At 47.3% G+C, this 20,757-nt stretch overlaps 2 protein-coding genes across 3 annotated transcripts; one reads left to right on the top strand and one right to left on the bottom strand.

The window, feature by feature from the left end:
* The first annotated feature begins 3,855 nt into the window (after positions 1-3,855).
* On the top strand, positions 3,856-5,790 carry LOC123142448 (protein Rf1, mitochondrial-like). Its single transcript, XM_044561359.1, has 2 exons — positions 3,856-4,059; positions 4,177-5,790. The coding sequence occupies exons 1-2, from the start codon at positions 3,856-3,858 to the stop codon at positions 5,620-5,622; spliced, it is 1,650 nt and encodes a 549-aa protein (XP_044417294.1). The 3' UTR covers positions 5,623-5,790.
* A 3,686-nt stretch (positions 5,791-9,476) lies between these two features.
* LOC123143631 (L-aspartate oxidase, chloroplastic) lies at positions 9,477-16,167 on the bottom strand. 2 transcript variants are annotated; one of them, XM_044562569.1, is made up of 10 exons: positions 15,624-16,167; positions 14,827-15,136; positions 14,409-14,612; positions 13,315-13,440; positions 12,582-12,936; positions 12,237-12,479; positions 11,522-11,578; positions 11,294-11,374; positions 11,025-11,086; positions 9,477-10,825 (listed from the first exon to the last, which is right to left on the bottom strand). In XM_044562569.1, exons 1-10 carry the CDS (start codon positions 16,165-16,167, stop codon positions 9,811-9,813), a joined length of 2,997 nt encoding a protein of 998 aa, XP_044418504.1. In that variant the 3' UTR covers positions 9,477-9,810. The 2 variants fall into 2 exon arrangements, with proteins under 2 accessions (XP_044418504.1, XP_044418505.1); XM_044562570.1 differs by lacking the exons at positions 14,409-14,612; positions 14,827-15,136; positions 15,624-16,167 and adding an exon at positions 13,596-13,974.
* Positions 16,168-20,757: the final 4,590 nt, after the last annotated feature.

Genomic DNA, 20,757 nt, shown 5'->3' on the forward strand with positions numbered 1-20,757 from the left:
TACAGAGGGAGTATATCATTAGCTGACTGCTTCCTGGTAGCATCTGGCTGTGATAATAATACTTTATCAGCGCTTATGCATGTATGTATCATTTCAGTTGAAGTTTGGCATATTTCCCTCATGTGTTTTGCACTCACTCTTAAAAACCTGAGCTGGGTTTAAGCACCGAGGAGTGAGGACATCATGACCAGTGCATGTGCCAAAAACCGGGCAAACGGTTTAAATGGGTACTTGTAACAATAAAGCAAAGAAGAGGTCAAAAAGTAGAAGGGTTATGCCATTTTATCCTTGCTTTTTTTATTTTTAAGTTATACTATATTTCTTCCTTTTGCCAGCTATATGAATGGACATCCTTTATTATCTGTTTCCTTGCATGATGCTTAAATAGGTTTTCAGAGCTTTCAGGTGTGGTTGTTTAATACAGACTGTACCTAAATATCATAAGCTTTTCAGAGCTTTCTTTTCTGTTTGCATGAAATAACTTGCTTTCCCGATATGGTATGACTTGTCAAGTCCTTCAATCTCTGCAAGGAGGCATCAATACTGAATTATTTATTCTGTTTGTATTGCAGGTGCTACCATATTCTTGATTTCATCTGTCATCACCAGCAACTGCCCGAGTATTCAACTGGATGTCTGGCTCCATAACTGGGGTAGTGATCCTTTCCCCAAAATGGCGAACAGCCCCATCGCCATATCTTTCCTGGCATTCATGGTTTTGCCATCAACTCACTCATCTCTGCTTACATCCTCATCCACCGTGATCTTTAGCTTAACAATATATTAATGACCTGTTCTTGATTTTTTTCCTCATTTTGGACAAAGTATTTCATGCAGACTTTGTTGTGCTGTACAATGACTGTTGTTCTCTAGACTTCCAGTAATGATATATTGTTGAAGTACCCCTAGTTGTTCAGGAGTATACGATGTTTTGGGCAAACAGAGTCTTAAGCAACATCCATAGTTTTATATTATTAAATGGGCGTAGAAATAAAGTACAGATTAATCTAAATACTTCTGTACAGACAGCCAGTATCAAATTTGACCACTCAAACTGCAAACATCTTAAATTTTTCACCAGCAGATATATTGGTCAAAAAGTAACCAAAGGAACCATATGTACTGATAACATCTACCCAGTCTGTGAAACCAACTCTTCTGGGAGTGGATTACTCAAGATAACAGAATCAGAGTCAGAAGTTTGGCCATTCAAATCAAACCAGCGTGTACAATCATCTATAGTCCTATACTACGGTACTCCTTACAGGTTACAACACCTGAAGCTGATGAATGGTAAAATAAGCAAGTACACTGATACAACTGGCTACTTCAGCCTAATTATAACTGAAGAATCTATTACGACTCCAGCTTGGCTGGATGAGTATGGGTGTGGCAAAATTAAAAGGCCACTCCAGCCTAATTCAGTAATTTTAACAGATTAATGAATCTTCAGGCCCCCAAACTCCCATGATATGGGCGTGGCAACTATTTGCACTGCGGCTGCCTCTAGTTCTAGTTTTATATACTTGTACTGGTCTCAAGGATAACATCTAATTAGCGAGTAGGGCGTTTCGATGCCCAGGCTCATCTGCACCCGGTTAGAAAAAAAATCATAAAAAATTCAAAGTTTTTTTTGTGTGGTAGACAATTTGATGTGTGAGGCCCGCTCCAAATTTCAAGTCATTTGGACATCTGAGCCACTAAACATTTTTACAGACCCCCAATTTGTCTTTTTTTCTGAGAGCTCCTCAGATGTCCAAATGATTTGAAAATCTGAGCGGACCTCATGCATCAAATTGTCTACCGCATAAAATAAATTTGGATTTTTTTGAATTTTTCTAGTATTTGTTTTGATTTTTTTCGTTAGCGCGGGTGCAGAGATGAATTTTCCCTAATTAGCAGGCAAGTTTTTTTTTCCAAAGTAATAGAAGGAGAATTGGAAAACACGTGCATGTAGATAGAAGCACCATGTGCAGATCAGCAACATGGGCAGCAGAAAAAGGTTAACAGAAGTGCTCCCTCTTGTAAACTAATATAAATAAGATCGTTTGGATCACTAAAATAGTAATCTAAATGATATTGGATTTCTGAATTTCATTAAAGAAAATAGCGGCTTCTCTATCGTAATGCCACTGTCCATTCGTCGTTTCAGACGAGCAAACCCTAGACTTACTAGGATAAAAACCACTGTAACCAATGAAGAGTCGGTCCTCCCCGCCTAACGGCGATGAAAAAAAGGCGAATTACTTATGATACGTTTTTTTTACTAAACTCATGTTGCGAATAAAGTGATTAATTGAAGTATTAAAAAATCATATGGTTGTATGATCCCATCTGGTTGGTTAACTGGTTCCATTGCGTGTAGTTTCTCGGAAGGAAATGTCACACACTCACACTCCCTATTTTGGTACGAACCCCTCCCAATCCCATGTAAAATGCATGGTGCACCCGCCCAGCAAATCGAATCCCAGCCGCGCCGAGCTCCAAATCGAATCTAAAATCCCCGAATCCAGCACCGCCGTTCACCGTCCTCCCGCCGCTGGACGCGCCCGGCCCGTGGTTGGTCGTCGCCGGCGCGCGCCCGGACTCACCGTCGCTGCAGGAAGAAGCGAGCGACACCACCCAGTCTAGTCTCTAGTGTCTCCTCTGTCTGCCTTCCTCCCACCAGGACAGGACTTGGTCGTTGCCGCCAGCATTCACCGCTGCTGCAGAAATTAGACTGCGACAATGTCACGCCTTCAGGTCCGCTCTTTCTCTAGCTCCGTTTCCTCACGCGCCCACGAGCTGCTGGACGAACTCCACGCCAATCATTTTTTTAGAAAAGGAGGATGACCCCTGACCTCTGCATCTGGAAGATGCATGCGGCCACTTTATTGATTATTCTCGAGGACCTTACAAAGTATGACAACAATCTGCCTGAATCCGTCATCTTGGCAATATATGCCACTACTCCTATCCATATGATGAAGGGGCGCTAGCTGGGCCAAATACCCAGTCCACTCACCTAAGCCTATCATCAAAAGCCAGCAGCCCCAGCCGAGCCACATACCAGGTCTGGGGCATGAACTGGTCAGACGCACTCACATGTGTCGTCGCCGCCATCTTCCACTGGTCCGTCTTCAGAGCAGATATTGAGGCTACTACCTTGCAGGCCACTCAGCCATCGACGCCACCATGACGCCAGACAGCAACCCCCTCCTGTGCGTGTCCAGCACCGCGCATCGGGCGCCGAGTCTCCACTGCACCACGCCGCCGAGATCCGCCGTCATCAATGTGCAGGATGAAGCACCGCTCCACCAAAAAAAACGCCCACTGGCCCCTCGAACCCGTGTACGCCTCCAAGAATGACGCCCCCAAGGAGGAAACGACACCAACGCGCCGCCGTCATCTGATCTACTGATCTAGGGTTTCCCCCGGAGGTAGCAGATAGAGGTCTGGAGCTTCTGCACGGCGAGGCCTTCAAGAAGGTAATGACACAACAGAGTGCCGCCAACGCCGGTCTTGGCAAAGCCGAGAACTAGGTTTTCACCCGGATCCGCTGAAGGAACCTCCATCAAGCATCGTGTGCACGGGTCACTACCGATCTGAGCCGCCGCACATCGAGGTCGCACCGGCCAGATCAGATCTGTCCGGAGGGCAAACCACACATGACCCGACCCAACCACCAGGCCCTCCATGCCGCCACCACACCTTGCTGCCGTCGAAGCCGGCCAGCAGCACCGGCGGTGAGCCAGATCTGGCCGCCTGCCAGACCCAGCAACCCTCCTCCGCAGGGCAGCCACAAGAGGCGCACAACTCCCGGCCAGCAAACCTGCAGGTAAGCAGAGGTGGGAGGGCCGCCACCCCAACCCAACCATGGCCGGATCTGAGAAGCGAAGCAGAGTCGCCGCCTCAGACCGCAGGGAGCCGGAGGCGCCATCCCGCGAGCAGCAACCGGAACCCGAGGGTCACCGGAGGAGCCACCCTCCAGATCCGCGGTCCTGGCCACCGGAGCGCCGCAACGCCGGGCCGCCGAGCAGGACGAGGGAGCGGCCTCCCTCCACCAAGATGCGCGCCTTCGTGCGGGGAACGCCCTGACGCCGCCGTCCACGGCGCGGGCTTAGCCCGGCCGCATCCTCCAGCAGCAGCGAGGGGGAGAAGGGGTGGCGAAGGGGGGCGCCGCCGGCCGACGATTAGGGTTCCCCCGAGCCGCCCAGGAGCGACGCGGGGGACGCTCAAGAGGACGCCCATCTGGGCTTCAGAACGCTCAGGCCAGAGCTCGCGCACCAACTGTTCGATGAAATGCTGCGCCAACCTGTCCCAATATCAGCGCGTGCACTCAACGGCTTATTTGTTGCACTCGCGCGTGCGCCGCCCTCAACCGCCTGCACCAATGCCTCTGCCCTCGCCATCGATCTCTTCAACCGCATGGCCCAAGCAGGTCGTCGCCAGGTGACAGCGCCCACCATTTACACCTACAATATACTAATTGACTGCTGCCATCGAGCATGCTGCCCGGACCTAGGGCCTGCCTTCTTCGGCCGCCGCCTCAAGACAGGCATACCGACGGACATCATTACCTACAGCAACTTATTCAAGTGCCTCTGCGACATGAAGCGCACGGAGGAGGCTTTGGGCGTGCTGCTCCACAGGATGCCCGATGACCTGCCTGATGTCATCTCCTACTCAGTAATTCTCAAGAGTTTATGTGACAATGGTAGGTGCCAGCTCGCGCTTGACCTGCTCCGGATGATTGCCGAAAAAGGATCTGACCACTCCCCCAGCGTGGTGTCATACAGCATGGTAATCGATGGTTTCTTCAAGGAGGGTGAAATAAGCAAAGCATGTGATCTGTTCCATGAAATGATGCAGCAGGGGGTTGTGCCCGATGTGGTGACGTATAGCTCTGTTATCGATGCTCTGTGCAAAGCAAGAGCAATGGACAAGGCAGAGGTGGTTCTTCGATCAATGGTTCATAATGGTGTCCAACCAGATGCTGTGACATATAATTGCCTGATCCAAGGATATTCGACTTTGGGACAGTTGAAAGAAGTCGCTAGGTTGTTGAAAGTGATGAGAAGCCAAGGTGTTATGCCAAGCGTTGTTACCTACACCTCACTCATGGACTACCTTTGCAAGCATGGAAGAATCAAAGAAGCTGAGGAAATATTTTATTCCATGGCTGTGAATGGACGAAAACCAGATATAGTCTCATACTCTATTATGCTCCGTGGGTACGCTATAGAAGGATCCCTCATTGATATGATCCATCTCTGTGAGCTGATGGCAAGAAATGGAGTTGTACCCGACCTCTATTGTTTCAACATACTGATTAATGCATGTGCTAAGCATGGAATGATGGATGTGGCCCTGCTTTTCTTCGAAGATATGTTGAAGCAGGGGGTGAAGCCTAATGAATTCACTTATTTAACTGTGATATCTGCATTTTGCAAGATGGGCAGGATGGATGATGCGATGGAAAAATTCCGTGAGATGATTGATATGGGAGTACCAGTTGACACAGAAGTTTACATGTGCATGGTTGAGGGTTATTTTAAAAATGGTGATTCAGTGAAAGCCAAGGATTTTATTACCAAAATGAAGAACAAGGATATTTCAAATAGGCCGCAGAAGGGTAATTGATGAACATGGAAAATTCAATGAGATGATTGATATGGCAGTACCACGTGATACAACTGTTTACATGTGCATGATTGAGGGTTATTTGAATCACGGTGACTCCATGAAAGCGAAGGAATTGATTACTGAAATGAAGAACAAGGATATTCGTCATAGGCTGCAGAAGGGTAATTGAAGAACACAATATCTTTGACATGGTCACGAGTACTGGTGATGCCTAATCTTGTTACATTTACTTAAATGATCGACGGATATTACTTAGTTGTCAAGATAAAACACACCTTTATTGTACTTGGTGCTAAATACTCGTTACTTACCATGGTTATTTTCTCATGGTCATTCTTTCGAAGGGAAAGAGAACAGAACAATTTCACTTTCCTGCCCTAAATGATTTCTGAAGTCCAAACACTACAATTGACCATTGAGCATGAAGCTTTAGTATTGCGCCAAATTGTTACTATGAAGATATTATTAGCTGAGTGCTTCCTGTTAGCACCTGGCTGTGATGATGATACCGTATTAGTGCTTATGCCTGTGTGTATCATTTCAGTTCAAGTTTGGCATACTTCCCGCATGTGTTTTGCATTCGCTGTTAAAAACCTGACTGGCTCTGAGCCCTGAGGACAACATGACCAGTCGATGTGCCAATAATCAGGCAAATGACCAGTCGATGGCTGGGTACTTGTAGCAACAAAGCAAAGAAGAGGACAAAAAGTAGAAGGGATATGCCATTTTATCCTGGAGCTGCTTTTCTATAAGTTCTACTCCCTCCGTTCCTAAATATAAGTCTTTTTAGAAATTCTAATATGGACTACATATGGAGCAAAATGAGTGAATCTACACTCTAAACTATGTCTATATACATTCGTATGTAATCCATATTGAAATCTCTAAAAAGACTTATATTTAGGAACGGAGGGAGTATATTTCTTCCTTATGCCAGCTATATGAATGGACATCCTTTATCACCTGTTTTCTTTCACGATGCTTAAATAAGTTTTCAGAGCTTCCAAGTGTGGTTGTAATACAGACTGTTCCTAAAATGTCATAAGCTTTTCAGAGTTTTCTTTTCTGTTTGCATGAAATAACCTTGCTTTTACGGACGCTCCTCGCTCCCCTGGTCGCTCCCGCGGGCGGCCCGGGAGCGAACCCTAGCCGCCGCCTGCACAAGCCCCTCCGGCCCCTCCTCCCCTTGCCGCCGCCGGCGGACGTCGCCGGGCGAAGCCCGCGCGGCTCGGCGGCGGCGGGGCCTTTCCCTCCTCCAGCTCGAGCAGGGGCGGCGCGGGCCGTTCGTTCGTGCGGGGACTCGGCTCGGCGCGGCACTCGTGCGGGTGCGCGCACCGGCGTGTGTGGCCGTGCTCGGGGCTGCGCGGCGAGGGCGCGAGGGGCACGGCCTGGGTGCGCAGGGCGCGGAGTTGGGCGTCCTCGTTCCGGTGATTTGGGGTGCGGCCTCGGTGCGCCTCGACGGGATCTGGCGGGGACGGCATGGCGGGTGGCGGCGCTCCGGCGGCTCCTGGCGCGTGGATCCGGCGGGCGGGGATGCGGACTGCGGCTCCTGGCTGCTCGACGAGACCCCTCCCGGCGATGCTGCGGCTGCAGTGGGTTGCTCGGGCTTTGGCCCGGCAGCCCTGCTCGGCGGGATGGGGTGGGGTGGCGGCCCCCCTCCCGGCTTGGTGCTATGGAGCTGGTCGGCTTGCTAGCCCTGCGTGGCTGGCAGCGTGGTGGCGTGGCGGCGGGGCCAGGCCGGTGGTCCAGCCACTTCTCTCTTTCCTGCCAGATCCAAGTCAGGGGCGGCTAGGTGCGTCCTCTGCTCATATCCTCCCGCGGATCTCGCACTCCCTGACGCGCCTTGCTCGGTTCCACCCCTGTTGGTTGCTTCGGCGGTCTGGTGTTAGTCCGGCAGGCGCTCGGTCGCCGTAGCAGGAGGTTTTCCCCTCCTTGCGGTGGTGGCTCTGGTCTCAACAGCGACGTGGCTCAGCAAAAGGGTGACGAGGGTGATGCTACTGGTGAAAGCCTTATGTCGGCTTCGGTCGGCATCGGTGGTAGCGGCGCTCTGCAGCGTCGGATCCCTCCCTGAAGGTACCGTTGTGTGATGCATTGGTTCCTCGCCTACTCTGTTCGTCCTCCGGGTGAAAGCCTTAAATCCAGCTCCTGGATCGGACGGCAGCGGCGTCCACAACGTCGTTACCACCTTGGTGGTGCCTGTCTTCGGAGACGTTGCTCCATGTTGCTTACCTGAGGTTTGGGTGGTGTTTGGCTGGCTTGAGGTCGGTGGTTGGTGGTGGTGGTGCGGCTGGTGGTGTGGTTGTGCGGCCGACTGGGGTCGACGGTGGTGTGTGTTGTGGTGGTGGTGGCGCGACCGTCCTGCGCTGCTGTGCACGGTGAAGCGATCCAGGTGTAGACTCGGCTCCTTGATGCCCTTCGGCTTCGCCGGCGGTGCCGCTGTTGTGATGTAGACTCGGCTGCGTGTGACTCTTCGTCCGGGTGTGGACTCGGTCGCTCGTTGCCCTTCGGCTGCACCAATAGCCTGGAGGCATCATGGATGGTCTCGGTTGATTGGAGCTCTTCGTCTACGGTGGTGGTGTTCTCGTGCGGCTCAGGTTGGTGATGATTGCTCAAGACTCTCTCATGGTTACCGTTGTGTTGCGGCGAGCTTCGTGCTCTTGGTATTGTCTCGGCTCATCTTTGCTCAAGGATGGCACAAGATGCCTCTCAAACTTGCTAATCGTTCCGTTCTTCTGTGGCGGAGCCCCAGTCAAGGTTCGTGTCTGGGATGACACTCGTTGATTGTGGTTGCTCCTGAGTTGTGCCATGGGGGCCGGTATGCCCGCCGATGCGTTCGGCTGTTTGCAAAGTCCTGGTATTGTGATCTCTCGACGACACCCCACATCTACTTGTGTCTCTCGTGGTGATGTCTTATGTCTGCCAGCTAGGTCGTGCCTTGTTCGGTTTTTCGGCCCGGTTTCCCTTATAAACGGGGTCAATTTGTTAAGGTTTTTGATCCGGTTTTCCTTATAAACTGGATCACTACTCAGGCTTTTTGGCCACTTTGAGCAATATATTCAGGTGGGGAAACTCCCCCCCCCCCCCCCCCTTTGATTCTCAAAAAAAAGAAATAACCTTGCTTTCCTGACATCACATCGCATGACTTGTCAAGTTCTTCAATCTCTGCAAGTAGGTATCAATGCTGAATTATTTATTTTATTTGTATTGCAGGTGCTAGCATATTCTTGATTTCATCTGTCATCATCAGCAACTGTGGATCGATAACTGGGGGAGCGACCCTTTCCCAAAAATGGCGAACAGCTATATGGCCATATCTTCCTGGCATTCATGGTTTTTGCCATCAACTCATCATCCACCATGATCTTTAGCTTAATGTACTAATGACCTGTTGTTGATTTTTTTTTTCATTTTGGACAAAGTATTTCATGCAGACTTTGTTGTGCTGTACAATAACTGTTGTGCTCAGACTTCCAGTAATGATATATATTAATGAAGTACTCCTAGTCGTTCAAGAGTGTACGATGTTTTGGATAAACAAGGTCTTAAGCAACTTCAATAGTTTTATACTCCCTCCGTTCCTAAACATAAGCCTTTTTAAAGATTCCAATATGGACTACATACAGAGCAAAATGAGTGAATCTACACTCTGAAATACGTCTATATACATCTGTATGTAGTCCATGTTCAAATATCTAAAAAGGCTTATATTTAGGGAGTATTATTAAATAGGCATAGGAATAAAGTACAAATCAATCTAAATACTTCTGTACATATTAGCAGCCAGTATCAAGTTTGATCTTCATATTTTCATCAGCAGACATATTGGTCAAAAAGTAACCAAAGGAACAATATGTACTGATAACATCTACCTTGATGGAAGTCTGGCCATTCAAATCAAACCAGTGTGTACAATCATCTGCAGTCCTATACATCTGAAATATCAGAACATGATCCCAACCACACCTGACAAGTTACAACACCTGAAGCTGATGTGAATGGTAAAATAAGCAAGTACACTGATACAACAGGCTACTTCAGACTAATTATAACTGAAGAATCAATTACAACTCCAGCTTTGCTGGATTAGTATACTGCAAGATTAAAAGGCTACTTCAGCCTAATTCAGTAATTTTAACAAATTAATGAATCTTCACGCCCCAAAACTCCATGATATGGGCGTGGCAACTATTTGCACTGCAGCTGCCTCTGCAATGGCTTTGAACTCCATGTTAGCTCTTGGATAGCAGTAGGGAAGATCACTGTAGGCTTCCTCTTGCTCTCCTCCAGGTAAGGGAAGTCCTCAGTGAAGTGCAGGCCACGGCTCTCCCGCCTCGCAAGCGCGCTCTTCACAACCAGCTTTGCGCAGCAGAAGAGGTTCCTCATTTCGCAGGCCTCGATCCCCACTGTGGCAGGCTTCCAGCCCCTCCTGAATAAGAATTCCTCCCACTCTGACTCTAGATCACCAATCTTCCATTCTGCATTCTTCAGCCGGTTCGTCGACCGCACTATACCGACGTACTCCCACATTATGGATTGCAGCTCCATCCTGGTCTTCTTTGTCTTCTCAATGATGTCAGACAGTGCACTGTCCTTAATGGAGACAGAGAGCACAGGGCGTGCCCATTTCTCCGCGAGACAAGGGTCAGCATCCGCATCCACCATGTGGTCGATAGAGGGCTGCACGGCTCTCTGAGCGAATACCAACGCTTCCAGCAATGAGTTGCTTGCAAGACGATTAGCACCGTGCAATCCAGTGCAAGCAACCTCACCAGCGACATACAAGCCTTTCACACTCGTCTCCCCTTGCAACCCAGCCCGAACACCACCGCACATGTAATGAGCTGCAGGGACGACAGGTATGGGCTGCTGTGTGATGTCCAGACCGTGCCGCAGGCATTCAGCTGCAATGTTCGGAAAATGAGCAAGAATTTTCTCCCTTGGCTTGTGGCTGATGTCCAAGAGAACATACTTCCCTCCACGTTTCTTCAGTTGATCATCTATGCTTCTTGCAACCACATCCCTCGGTGCCAACTCGGCACGGTCGTCGTATAAAGGCATAAATCTCTCCATGGATTGGTTGTAAAGAATTCCTCCATCTCCTCTGACTGCTTCTGTCACAAGAAATGCATTATCTCTTATTTTAGCTGGCTTTATTGGAAGGCCTTCGTCTGATAGTGCAGTTGGATGGAACTGCACAAACCTGTCATTGCGAAATAATGATGTTTTAGTATGCAACTCCAGAATTTTGGATACAAGCAAAAGTTGCAAAACTGAGTAAGGAAAAATTAAAGGAACTGAGATCAACATGTTGCTACTGGTTCAACATTAATCAGGGAAGCATGAGTGAGTACTTCAGTGAACAAGGGATTAAATATATCTTAGAGTAAAGGAAAACTCACTCCATATTGGATATCACAGCCTGAGCGCGATGGCACATTGCGATTCCATCCCCAGTAGCCACCTGAAACATTGAGATTTAATGAGTATTAGGAGAGTTATGAGCATTTGACAACCTATTTCATATGGAAGATAAATCAGAGGACGTGTCGCAATTATCTTTTAATATGGCATTCAAAACATATGGTGTAATGTGAGACAAAAGATAAACAAACACGCATAAAAGAATCCAACATATTAAAAGATAACGGAGACTGGGTGCTTGAAATACCGGTGGATTGGTTGTTGTGGGATATATATGGCCAGCTCCTCCGGACGCAAGCAATGTTACTTTTGAGATGAAACGGACTACCTGGATACAAAGAAAGATGATAAGACCCAAGTGATATAAATGGAAAGTAATCTTTGGTAGAAAAAGTGAGTAAATTGAAACTGATAAACAATATAAGAGTAGAAGACAAAGATACTAGATTGGATGTAAGAATTACAGTTGACGTACCTTTTGAGCTTTGGTGTCCAACGAATCCACTCCGTAACAAAAGATTTCACCATTATTCTGCAGTAAAACACTCCATTTTAATCACTGTGCTTTGTGTGGAGACTCTAATAGGAGGTGCGAGTTGGGCATGGTACATATAGCACACACATTTATGGAACATGAATTGTTATTCGGCTCCTGGGGTAACTCGAGTAACAAAATCCATTTAGCTGGATGTGTTTGAAACCAAAGGAATCAAAAGTGGACATAAGAGCAAAAATTAGGTCCAGCTTGTCAATCAAAAGTCCAGCACGTGTAAAAATAGAAAAAGGTGACCTGCAAATTTAGCACTAAGTGAAACATTTAAAGGTTGCATTTTTAAGAGGTCACTATCAACAAACATTTGGAAGCCGACAACATAAGGACACCTATCATTGGTGCCTTATCACTTTCTAGTCTGTTTCCTGTAAACAGAACAGTTTAATGACAAGACTCTTCAGTCTTCTTTTAGCTACTAACTATTTCATTCCATGATTTTGTTGCTTGTTAAGTCACTACGAGGAAAAGGTGGGAATGGCTATTCAGCCATAAATGGTAAATGACCAATCCCCAAAAATTCGCATCCAGTCAACTTGAGGACTTGTACAGAACTTTAGAGTACACAAGGTTTGAAAATGCGAAAAGAGGCAACACATCGAATCAGCAAATGATTGGCCTACAAACCACAAATACCAACCTGACAGGTCAACAGATCAATGGCGAAGTGGTGGCCGAACACAGATATGTTCTCATCATTTTCAACCGCTTGAAGCAGCGCTCTTTCAATCTCTTTTCCAGTCATATCAGCAGAATGGACGATTCTGTTGTGAGAATGTCCACCTTCCCTTGCAAGGTGCAGCCTGCCATCTTCACCATGGTCGAATGAAGCACCCATGGCTATTAGCTCCTTGACACGCTCAGGACCTTCTGTGCATACTATCTGAAAGACAACACAGGTGTTAGCAACCAAGAGTTATGAACCGATAACAGGCAAGGATCCACTAGAAGCAATCACAGCGCTTGTGACAGATGCTAAACTTACCCTGACGGTCTCCTCGTCGCAGAGATGAGCCCCTGCAACAATTGTGTCTTGCATATGGCTTTCTACAGAATCCTTGGGGCACAGAACGGCGCTGACGCCGCCTTGCGCATAGTTGGTGTTGCTCTCATGAGGCTCTGCTTTGGTGATGATAGCAACAGAGCCGTGCTTCGAGACTTCCAGGGCATACCTTAGGCCAGCGACACCACTGCCGATAACCACGAAATCGAAGTATCTTGTGGTGTCATCCTGCATGCATGGGAGGGCAGAGGCTCTGATGGAGCTGAACCTGTGCCTCATATGCTGTTGGGAAGCATTGACAGCCTTCACGCCCATGAAACGAGGGATAGTGCAAAATCTGTAGCATAACCAACATGGTGTCATCAGCTTAAACAATGAAGACCGGCATTTCAAGATTTATCACCAAAGCTTGCGATTTCATCAAGTAACCAATAGCAACCAACTGGTAGGTTTTAACAGGTTCTCAATTTCTTAGATGGATCCATTAGTAAATTTAATACTGCCTTTAAAAAAACTCATTAGGACAAAAATAATCATCGGAAAAGAAAGATGAGGAATTAAGAAGGTGAATATCTATCTCACCAAACTGAATGATCATGGCAGGCCATGGAATTACTTATTGTTATAGTAAACATTTGTTACTGGCTTAGCTTGACGGTCATTTGTTGAAACATGTACAGATAAGACCCTGCAAGAAAGAGAGCTGCAACTTCACCTGGAGATCTCGAGCTGGGCGCACGTTCTGAAGGAGAGAGAGGGCGGGCGAGACGCCTGCATGTGTGCCCCCTGCACATGGAAGCCAGCAGAGCCGCCCATTAGTTTGGCCATCCCGGCGCCGGCCCTGCACAGAGACAGAAAAAAAGAATAGGAGGCACAGAGATTGGTTCGGTCAGTAAAGAACCATGGAGAACCCACGAGATCTTGGCATGGTAGCAATAAACAAAAAAAGAAATTCGGGAAGATCTAGGGAGCCATTTGTGCCATAAAAAAACGTACCTCTAGAAAGATCTGATCGCGCCCGTAGTTGGTGGGGAGGAACAGGGGCGGCTGCCGGCCGACGCTGGTGCTCCCAATGGCAGGCAGGGGAGAAGGAGGTGTTGGTGCTCGCGGGGTGGGAGTTGAGCGCGGCGGACACGCCCTTTGGGCCTCCCCAAGGAGCGGGGCGGAGAGGCGGAGGGCGTGCGGAGGAGAGGGAGACAGCGGCGCGGGCGAGAGGGAAAGAGAGAGGGAGGGAGGGGGGAAAGGGAAAGAATTGAACGAAAAGGGAGGGGAGGGGAAAGGCGAGGAAAATTCGTCGCACCCACCCCGAGGTCGGGTGGTCTCATCGCCGCCGCCGGCGTCGTGCGGATTCGATTCTTTCTTCTTTCAGATGCTTTCTTTTTTTTTTCTTTTTTTGAGGGGTAAGCCAAACTTCTTCTTTCAGGTGCCTGTCTCGGTCGATCCTTCCTTTCCGTTTTGGAATCTCGGGGCGCGGGGCCCGGCTGGTGCGCTTTTCCACCCCTCCCTCCACCACGCCGCTGCGTCGCAGGCCCAGCCAAGAAGGGATGGGTGGGTGCTTTTTTTTTTCGGGGGAACTTCAGAGAGCTTTATTCAACACAAAAGTATTCGATCAGCAGTCAGCCAGTAGGCTGCTGATCAGGAAGCTAGGAGTAGAGCCTAACCAGCTCTCAGTCACATTAAGCGTAGAGCCACGCTTAGCACACAGATGTGCAGAACCGTTTGCTGATCTTATTACATGTTGAATATTGAAAGAGATAAAACTAAAGAGCAAGCTCTCCAATTTCAGAAAGAATAGGTGCTACCACCGACCGGTCGATGTAGCAAGAGTCCCAGAGGTTAACTGCCTGAAGACAGTCGGTCTCCATGATCACATGCGTGTAGCCTCGTAATGTTGCGAAGATCACTCCTTCCTTAAGCGCTAGGGCCTCCGTAATGAGAGGGTCCGTGACACCTGGGAACGGCTTGCACCATGCACCCTTGAATCCCGATGAGGAACGTGCAACACCCCCAGCCCTGCATTCCCGTTGTCGAGATGAACAGCGGCGTCTGTATTGATCTTGATGTATGGGTCATCAGGGGGTTGCCACCCATAGCCTGGCAGTATTGAGGCGAACTGCCGGGGTAGTTCTAGGATGGCGAGATCCTCTCTGATCCTTCTACTGAAGCAGCTGGATCCCATCCTTCCCGGTCGTGAGTCAAGCGATTGCGGGACATCCATATAGCCCACATCACAGTGACGAAGATTGCCCAGTCCTTGTCAGAGAAGCGGGATTCACAGAGGATATCTTTTGTCCATGTATGAGGATGGAGACGTGGTAAATGAACCTCAAAAATAAGTCTGGCCTCCTCCCAGAACCGACGCGCATGCGGACAGTGCAACAACGCATGTTCCAAGTCCTCTTCCATGGCAAGGCAGATCATGCAGGTGTTGATCTCTCTTATGTGACGATACTTTAGGGTGCACTCATCAGGTATAATGCCCCTCAATACACGCCACCAGAACACTCTGACTTTAGGGACTACTTTGAGCTTCCAGACTACATTCCACAACTATTTTTGATCCACTGAAGTGCCGGTAATCTGCCCCTCATCTAGAGCCAAATCGCTCTTTTTGATTCACTAGAGCTCGATACGTTGATTTAACGGAGTAAATGCCTGATTTCTCATGTGCCCAAGCAAGAAGATCTTCGCCGCCTCCCTGTCGTAGTGGAATGTTGAGAATGGCGGCTGCGTCGGGTGCAATGAAGGTCTTTCTAACCAACTCCTGACGCCAGGTCTAGCTAGTTGTATCAATGAGCTCGCTGACAGTTTGGATCACCACGTTTGCTAGTCGCATCAATGGAGTCATAGAAACAGTTGAAGGAGTCCACTTATCTTCCCATACAGAGATGGAAGTTCCCGAGCCAACTCGTTTCAGTAGCCCTATCTACAAAGCTTCCCGGCCTGCTATGATTGCCCTCCAGGTGGCAGAGGAGGATTTAGGTACCGATGCATTTAGGAAGTTCGAGTCGGGGAAATATCTACCTTTCATAACCTTGGCGCATAGAGAGTTGGGATTCATCATGAAACGCCATTCGTGCTTCCCTAAAAGCGCCAAGTTAAACAACCGAAAGTCGCGTAATCCCATTCTGCCTTTGCACTTTGGTGTAGCTAGTTTATCCCAAGCGATCCAACATAGGGAGTTCCTATCAATGGAGCTGCCCCACCAGAATTTTGCCATGCTTGAGGTGAAACCTTTACACACCTTTTTTGTCAACAGAAAGCAGCTCATGCTAAACGTCGGAATAGCATGAACAATAGATTTCAGAAGGCTCTCTCTGCCGGCACAAGCAAATAGCCTCTCTGCCCAACCTTGCATGCTGCCTCTTGCCCCGTCAGCTAGATATTCAAAAGTTCCACTATTTATCTTGCTAATAGCAGTGGGTAATCCGAGGTAGCGTTCTGAGAAAGCTTCTACTTGTACACCAAGAAGTCGCTTCAAATTTTGCCTAAGGGTCGTCGGCGTGTTTGGGCTGAAAAAGATGGAGCTCTTGCTCCTGTTAACACATTGTCCAAGATGCATCTCCATATATTGCAAGAATCTCATTCAGGCTAGTCGCACTTTCCACATTCGCCTTGATGAAATAAGGCTATCATTAGCGAATAAGAGGTGATTCACCCATGGTGCTCTGAAGTGATGGGTGGGTGCTGCTGCTAGGCAATGGCACAACGGGCACACATGTGTATAGTAGTAGATCCTTCACAAAAAAGTAGTAGGTCCTTCGCATTTCTCAAAACAAAGTAGTAAGGTATTTCACCAGTACTGAAATGTTTGTGGTCAGAGAATAAATCTGGAAAGAGAATCAATCTTCTTTTAGTAAAGGTTGTCCCAATGCCCTGCATCAAGAGGTTACAGATATCCTTAAGAACGGGAGTTCAAATATCTAAAAGACGGATTTTGGAAGGGTGTCCTAGTTAGATGAGTCGCACAAGCAATCCGGACATTCTCCATGTCTTGTTTTCGATTACCCGTAGGATTGCGCCCGCACATCAATTCCTTATTGCGGAGTATTCTGACGGGGGAGTAAAGAAGGGTAACAAACTACCTGTAGGTAGCATGGGAAGGAATTGGAATTTAGAGTTACATAGAAGTTCATGTTCAACTTAGCTTTGTTGGCCAGTTCAGCCTCGCGTATTTTGCACCATCTTAAAAGTCCAAGTGCAATTTTGTGAAGGCCAAAGGTGATTTCCTTTCGGCTAGCTTGGGCCCTAGTCCATCACAGATTTGGAGAGCATTGCTAGATGGAAGGGATACAATGAAACATGGACTCAATAAACGGATTGTTATGTGAGAAGATAAGAACCCACAGAAGGATTTTTTTTAAACTCCACGACATCGACATGGGGTATAGAAAAGTTACAGGAAGCTTTCCTTCCTATAGATATTTAGACTATCAGAACGACAAGGGGATTTCTTGTCATGGCATTTTGATAACAAGGGAATTTTCTCAGTCCGCTCTACATACATGATGTTAATCAACACTAAGGTAACTAGGAAATCTTGGCTTGATGGCTCAGCATCGAGCTGTAATGGGAAAAAAAAGGAAACAATGGACTTCAATATGGCAGGTTACAGTACCTTCAAAGTGTTGGGAAACATAGCATGCAATTTCAAAAAAAATCCTACGCCCACGCAAGATCTACCTAGGAGATGCATAGCAACGAGGGGTAGAGTGTGTCTACATACCCTCGTAGACCGAAAGAGGAAGCGTTTTGACAACGCGGTTGATGTAGTCGAACTTCTTCTAGATCCGACCGATCAAGCACTGAACGTACGGCACCTCCAAGTTCTTCACACGTTCAGCTCGATGACGTCCCTCGTCCTCTTGATCCAGCAAGGTGTCGAGGAAGTAGATGAGTTCCGTTAGCACGACGGCATGGTGGCGGTGATGGTGAAGTGATCCGCGCAGGGCTTCTTCTAAGCACCGCGAGAATATGACCGGGGGTGTAAACTGTGGAGGGGGGCGCCGCACACGGCTAACAATTGATGTTGTGTGTTCTAGGCTCCCCCACCTCATATATATAGGTGGGAGGGAGAGGGGAGAGGCCAAGGGACGCCCCAAGTGAGGCCGAATCCCACTTGGGCTCCTGCCCTGGTTCGCTCCCCCTCCCTTCCTTTTATAGGCGCCAGGGGAAGGAAGGGGGAGGTGGTGCCCCGCCTTTCCTTTCTCCCTTGAGGAGGGGAAGGAAGGAGGGACTTGCCCTCCCCCATTTCTTTTCCCTAGGGCTGGCCGGCCTGGTGGAGGGGCGCACCAGCCCCTTGTGGGCTGGTTTGTCCCTCCCTTGGCCCATTAAGCCCATATCTTTGCTGGGGGTACCCGGAACCCCTTCCGGTGACCCTATATGTACCCGGTACCCTCCGGAACACTTCCGGTGTCCGAATACTATCGTCCTATATATCAATCTTTACCTCTCGACCATTTCGAGACTCTCTTCATGTCTGTGATCTCATCCGGGACTCCGAACAACATTTGGCCACCAAATCACATAACTCATATAATCCTAAATCGTCATCGAACGTTAAGCTTGCGGACCCTACGGGTTCGAGAACTATGTAGACATGACCGAGACACCTCTCCGGTCAATAACCAATAGCGGTACCTAGATGCTCATATTGGCTCCTACATATTCTACGAAGATCTTTATCGGTCGAACCGTTATGACAACATACGTTATTCCCTTTGTCATCGGTATGTTACTTGCCTGAGATTCAATCGTCGGTATCCACATACCTAGTTCAATCTCGTTACCGGCAAGTCTCTTTACTCGTTCCGTAATACATCATCTTGTAACTAACTCATTAGTCACTTTGCTTGCAAGGCTTCTTATGATGTGCATTACCGAGAGGGCCCAAAGATACCTCTCCGATACTCGGAGTGACAAATCCTAATCTCGATCTATGCCAACCCAAAAAATACCTTCGGAGATACCTATAGAGCATCTTTATAATCACCCAGTTACGTTGTGATGTTTGATAGCACACAAGGCATTCCTCCGGTATCCGGGAGTTGCATAATCTCATAGTCGAAGGAATATGTATTTGACGTGAAGAAAGCAATAGCAATAAAATTAAACAATCAATATGCTAAGCTAATGGATGGGTCTTGTCCATCACATCATTCTCCTAATAATGTGATCCCGTTCATCAAATGACAACACATGTCTATGGTTAGGAAACTTAACCATCTTTGATTAACGAGCTAGTCTAGTAGAGGCTTACTAGGGACACAGTGTTTTGTCTATGTATCCACACATGTATCAAGTTTCCGGTTAATACAATTCTAGCATGAATAATAAACATTTATCATGATATAAGGAAATATAAAATAACAACTTTATTATTTCCTCTAGGGCATATTTCCTTCAGTCTCCCACTTGCACTAGAGTCAATAATCTAGTTCACATCGCCATGTGATTTAACACCAATAGTTCACATCTTTATGTGATTAACACCCATAGTTCACATCGCCATGTGACCAACACCCAAAGGGTTTACTAGAGTCAATAATCTAGTTCACATCGCTATGTGATTAACACCCAAAGAGTACTAAGGTGTGATCATGTTTTGCTTGTGAGAGAAGTTTAGTCAACGGGTCTGCCACATTCAGATCCGTATGCATTTTGCAAATTTCTATGTCTACAATGCTATGCATGGAGCCACTCTAGCTAATTGCTCCCACGTTCAATACGTATCTAGATTGAGACTTAGAGTCATCTAGATCAGTGTCAAAGCTTGCATCGATGCAACTCTTTACGACGAACTCTTTATCACCTCCATAATCGAGAAACATTTCCTTAGTCCTCTTAGGTAACCAAGGATAATTTTGACCGCTATCCAGTGATCTGCTCCTGGATCACTATTGTACCCCCTTGACAAACTCATGGCAAGGTACACAATAGGTCTGGTACACAGCACGCCATACTTAATAGAACCTATATATGGCTGAGGCATAGGGAATGACTTTCATTCTCTTTCTATCTTCTGCCATGGTCGAGCTTTGAGTTTCCTCAACTTCACACCTTGCAACACAGGCAAGACCCCTTTCTTTGACTGATCCATTTTGAACTTCTTCAAAATCTTGTCAAGGTATGTGCTTTGTGAATGTCCTATTAAGCGTCTCGATCTATCCCTATAGATCTTGATGCCCAATATATAAGTAGCTTTACCGAGGTCTTTCATTGAAAAATTCTTATTCAAGTATCCTTTTATGCTATCCAGAAATTCTATATCATTTCCAATCAATAATATGTCATCCACATATAATATCAGAAATGCTACAGAGCTCCCACTCACTTTCTTGTAAATACAGGCTTCTCCGAAAGTCTGTATAAAACCATATGCTTTGATCACCTCATCAAAGCGTATATTCCAACTCCGAGATGCTTGCACCAGTCCATAGATGGATCGCTGGTGCTTGCACACTTTGTTAGCACCTTTAGGATCGACAAAACCTTCTGGTTGCATCATATACAACTCTTCTTTAAGAAATCCATTAAGGAATGCAGTTTTGACATCCACTTGCCAGATTTCATAATCATAAAATGCGACAATTGCTAACATGATTCGGACAGACTTAAGCATCGCTACGGGTGAGAAAGTCTCATCGTAGTCAACTCCTTGAACTTGTCGAAAACCTTTCGTGACAAGTCGAGCTTTGTAGACAGTAACATTACCATCAACGTCAGTCTTCTTCTTGAAGATCCATTTATTCTCTATGGCTCGCTGATCATTGGGCAAGTCAACCAAAGTCCACACTTTTCTCTCATACATGGATCCTATCTCAGATTTGATGGCCTCAAGCCATTTATCGGAATCTGGGCTCATCATAGATTCTTCATAGTTTGTAGGTTTGCCATGGTTTAGTAACATGACTTCCAGGACAGGATTACCGTACCACTCTGATGCGGAACATGCTCTGTTCTACCTATGAGGTCCAGTAGTAACTTGATCCGAAGTTTCATGATCATCATCATTAGCTTCCTCTCTAGTTGGTGTAGGCATCACGGGAACGGATTTCACTGATGTGCTACTTCCCAATTCGAGAGAAGGTACAATTACCTCATCAAGTTCTACTTTCCTCCCACTCACTTCTTTCGAGAGAAACTCCTTCTCTAGAAA

The sequence above is a fragment of the Triticum aestivum genome, chromosome 6D (genome assembly GCF_018294505.1).
Source record: "Triticum aestivum cultivar Chinese Spring chromosome 6D, IWGSC CS RefSeq v2.1, whole genome shotgun sequence".
In the NCBI taxonomy this organism is placed as follows: Eukaryota; Viridiplantae; Streptophyta; class Magnoliopsida; order Poales; family Poaceae; genus Triticum; species Triticum aestivum.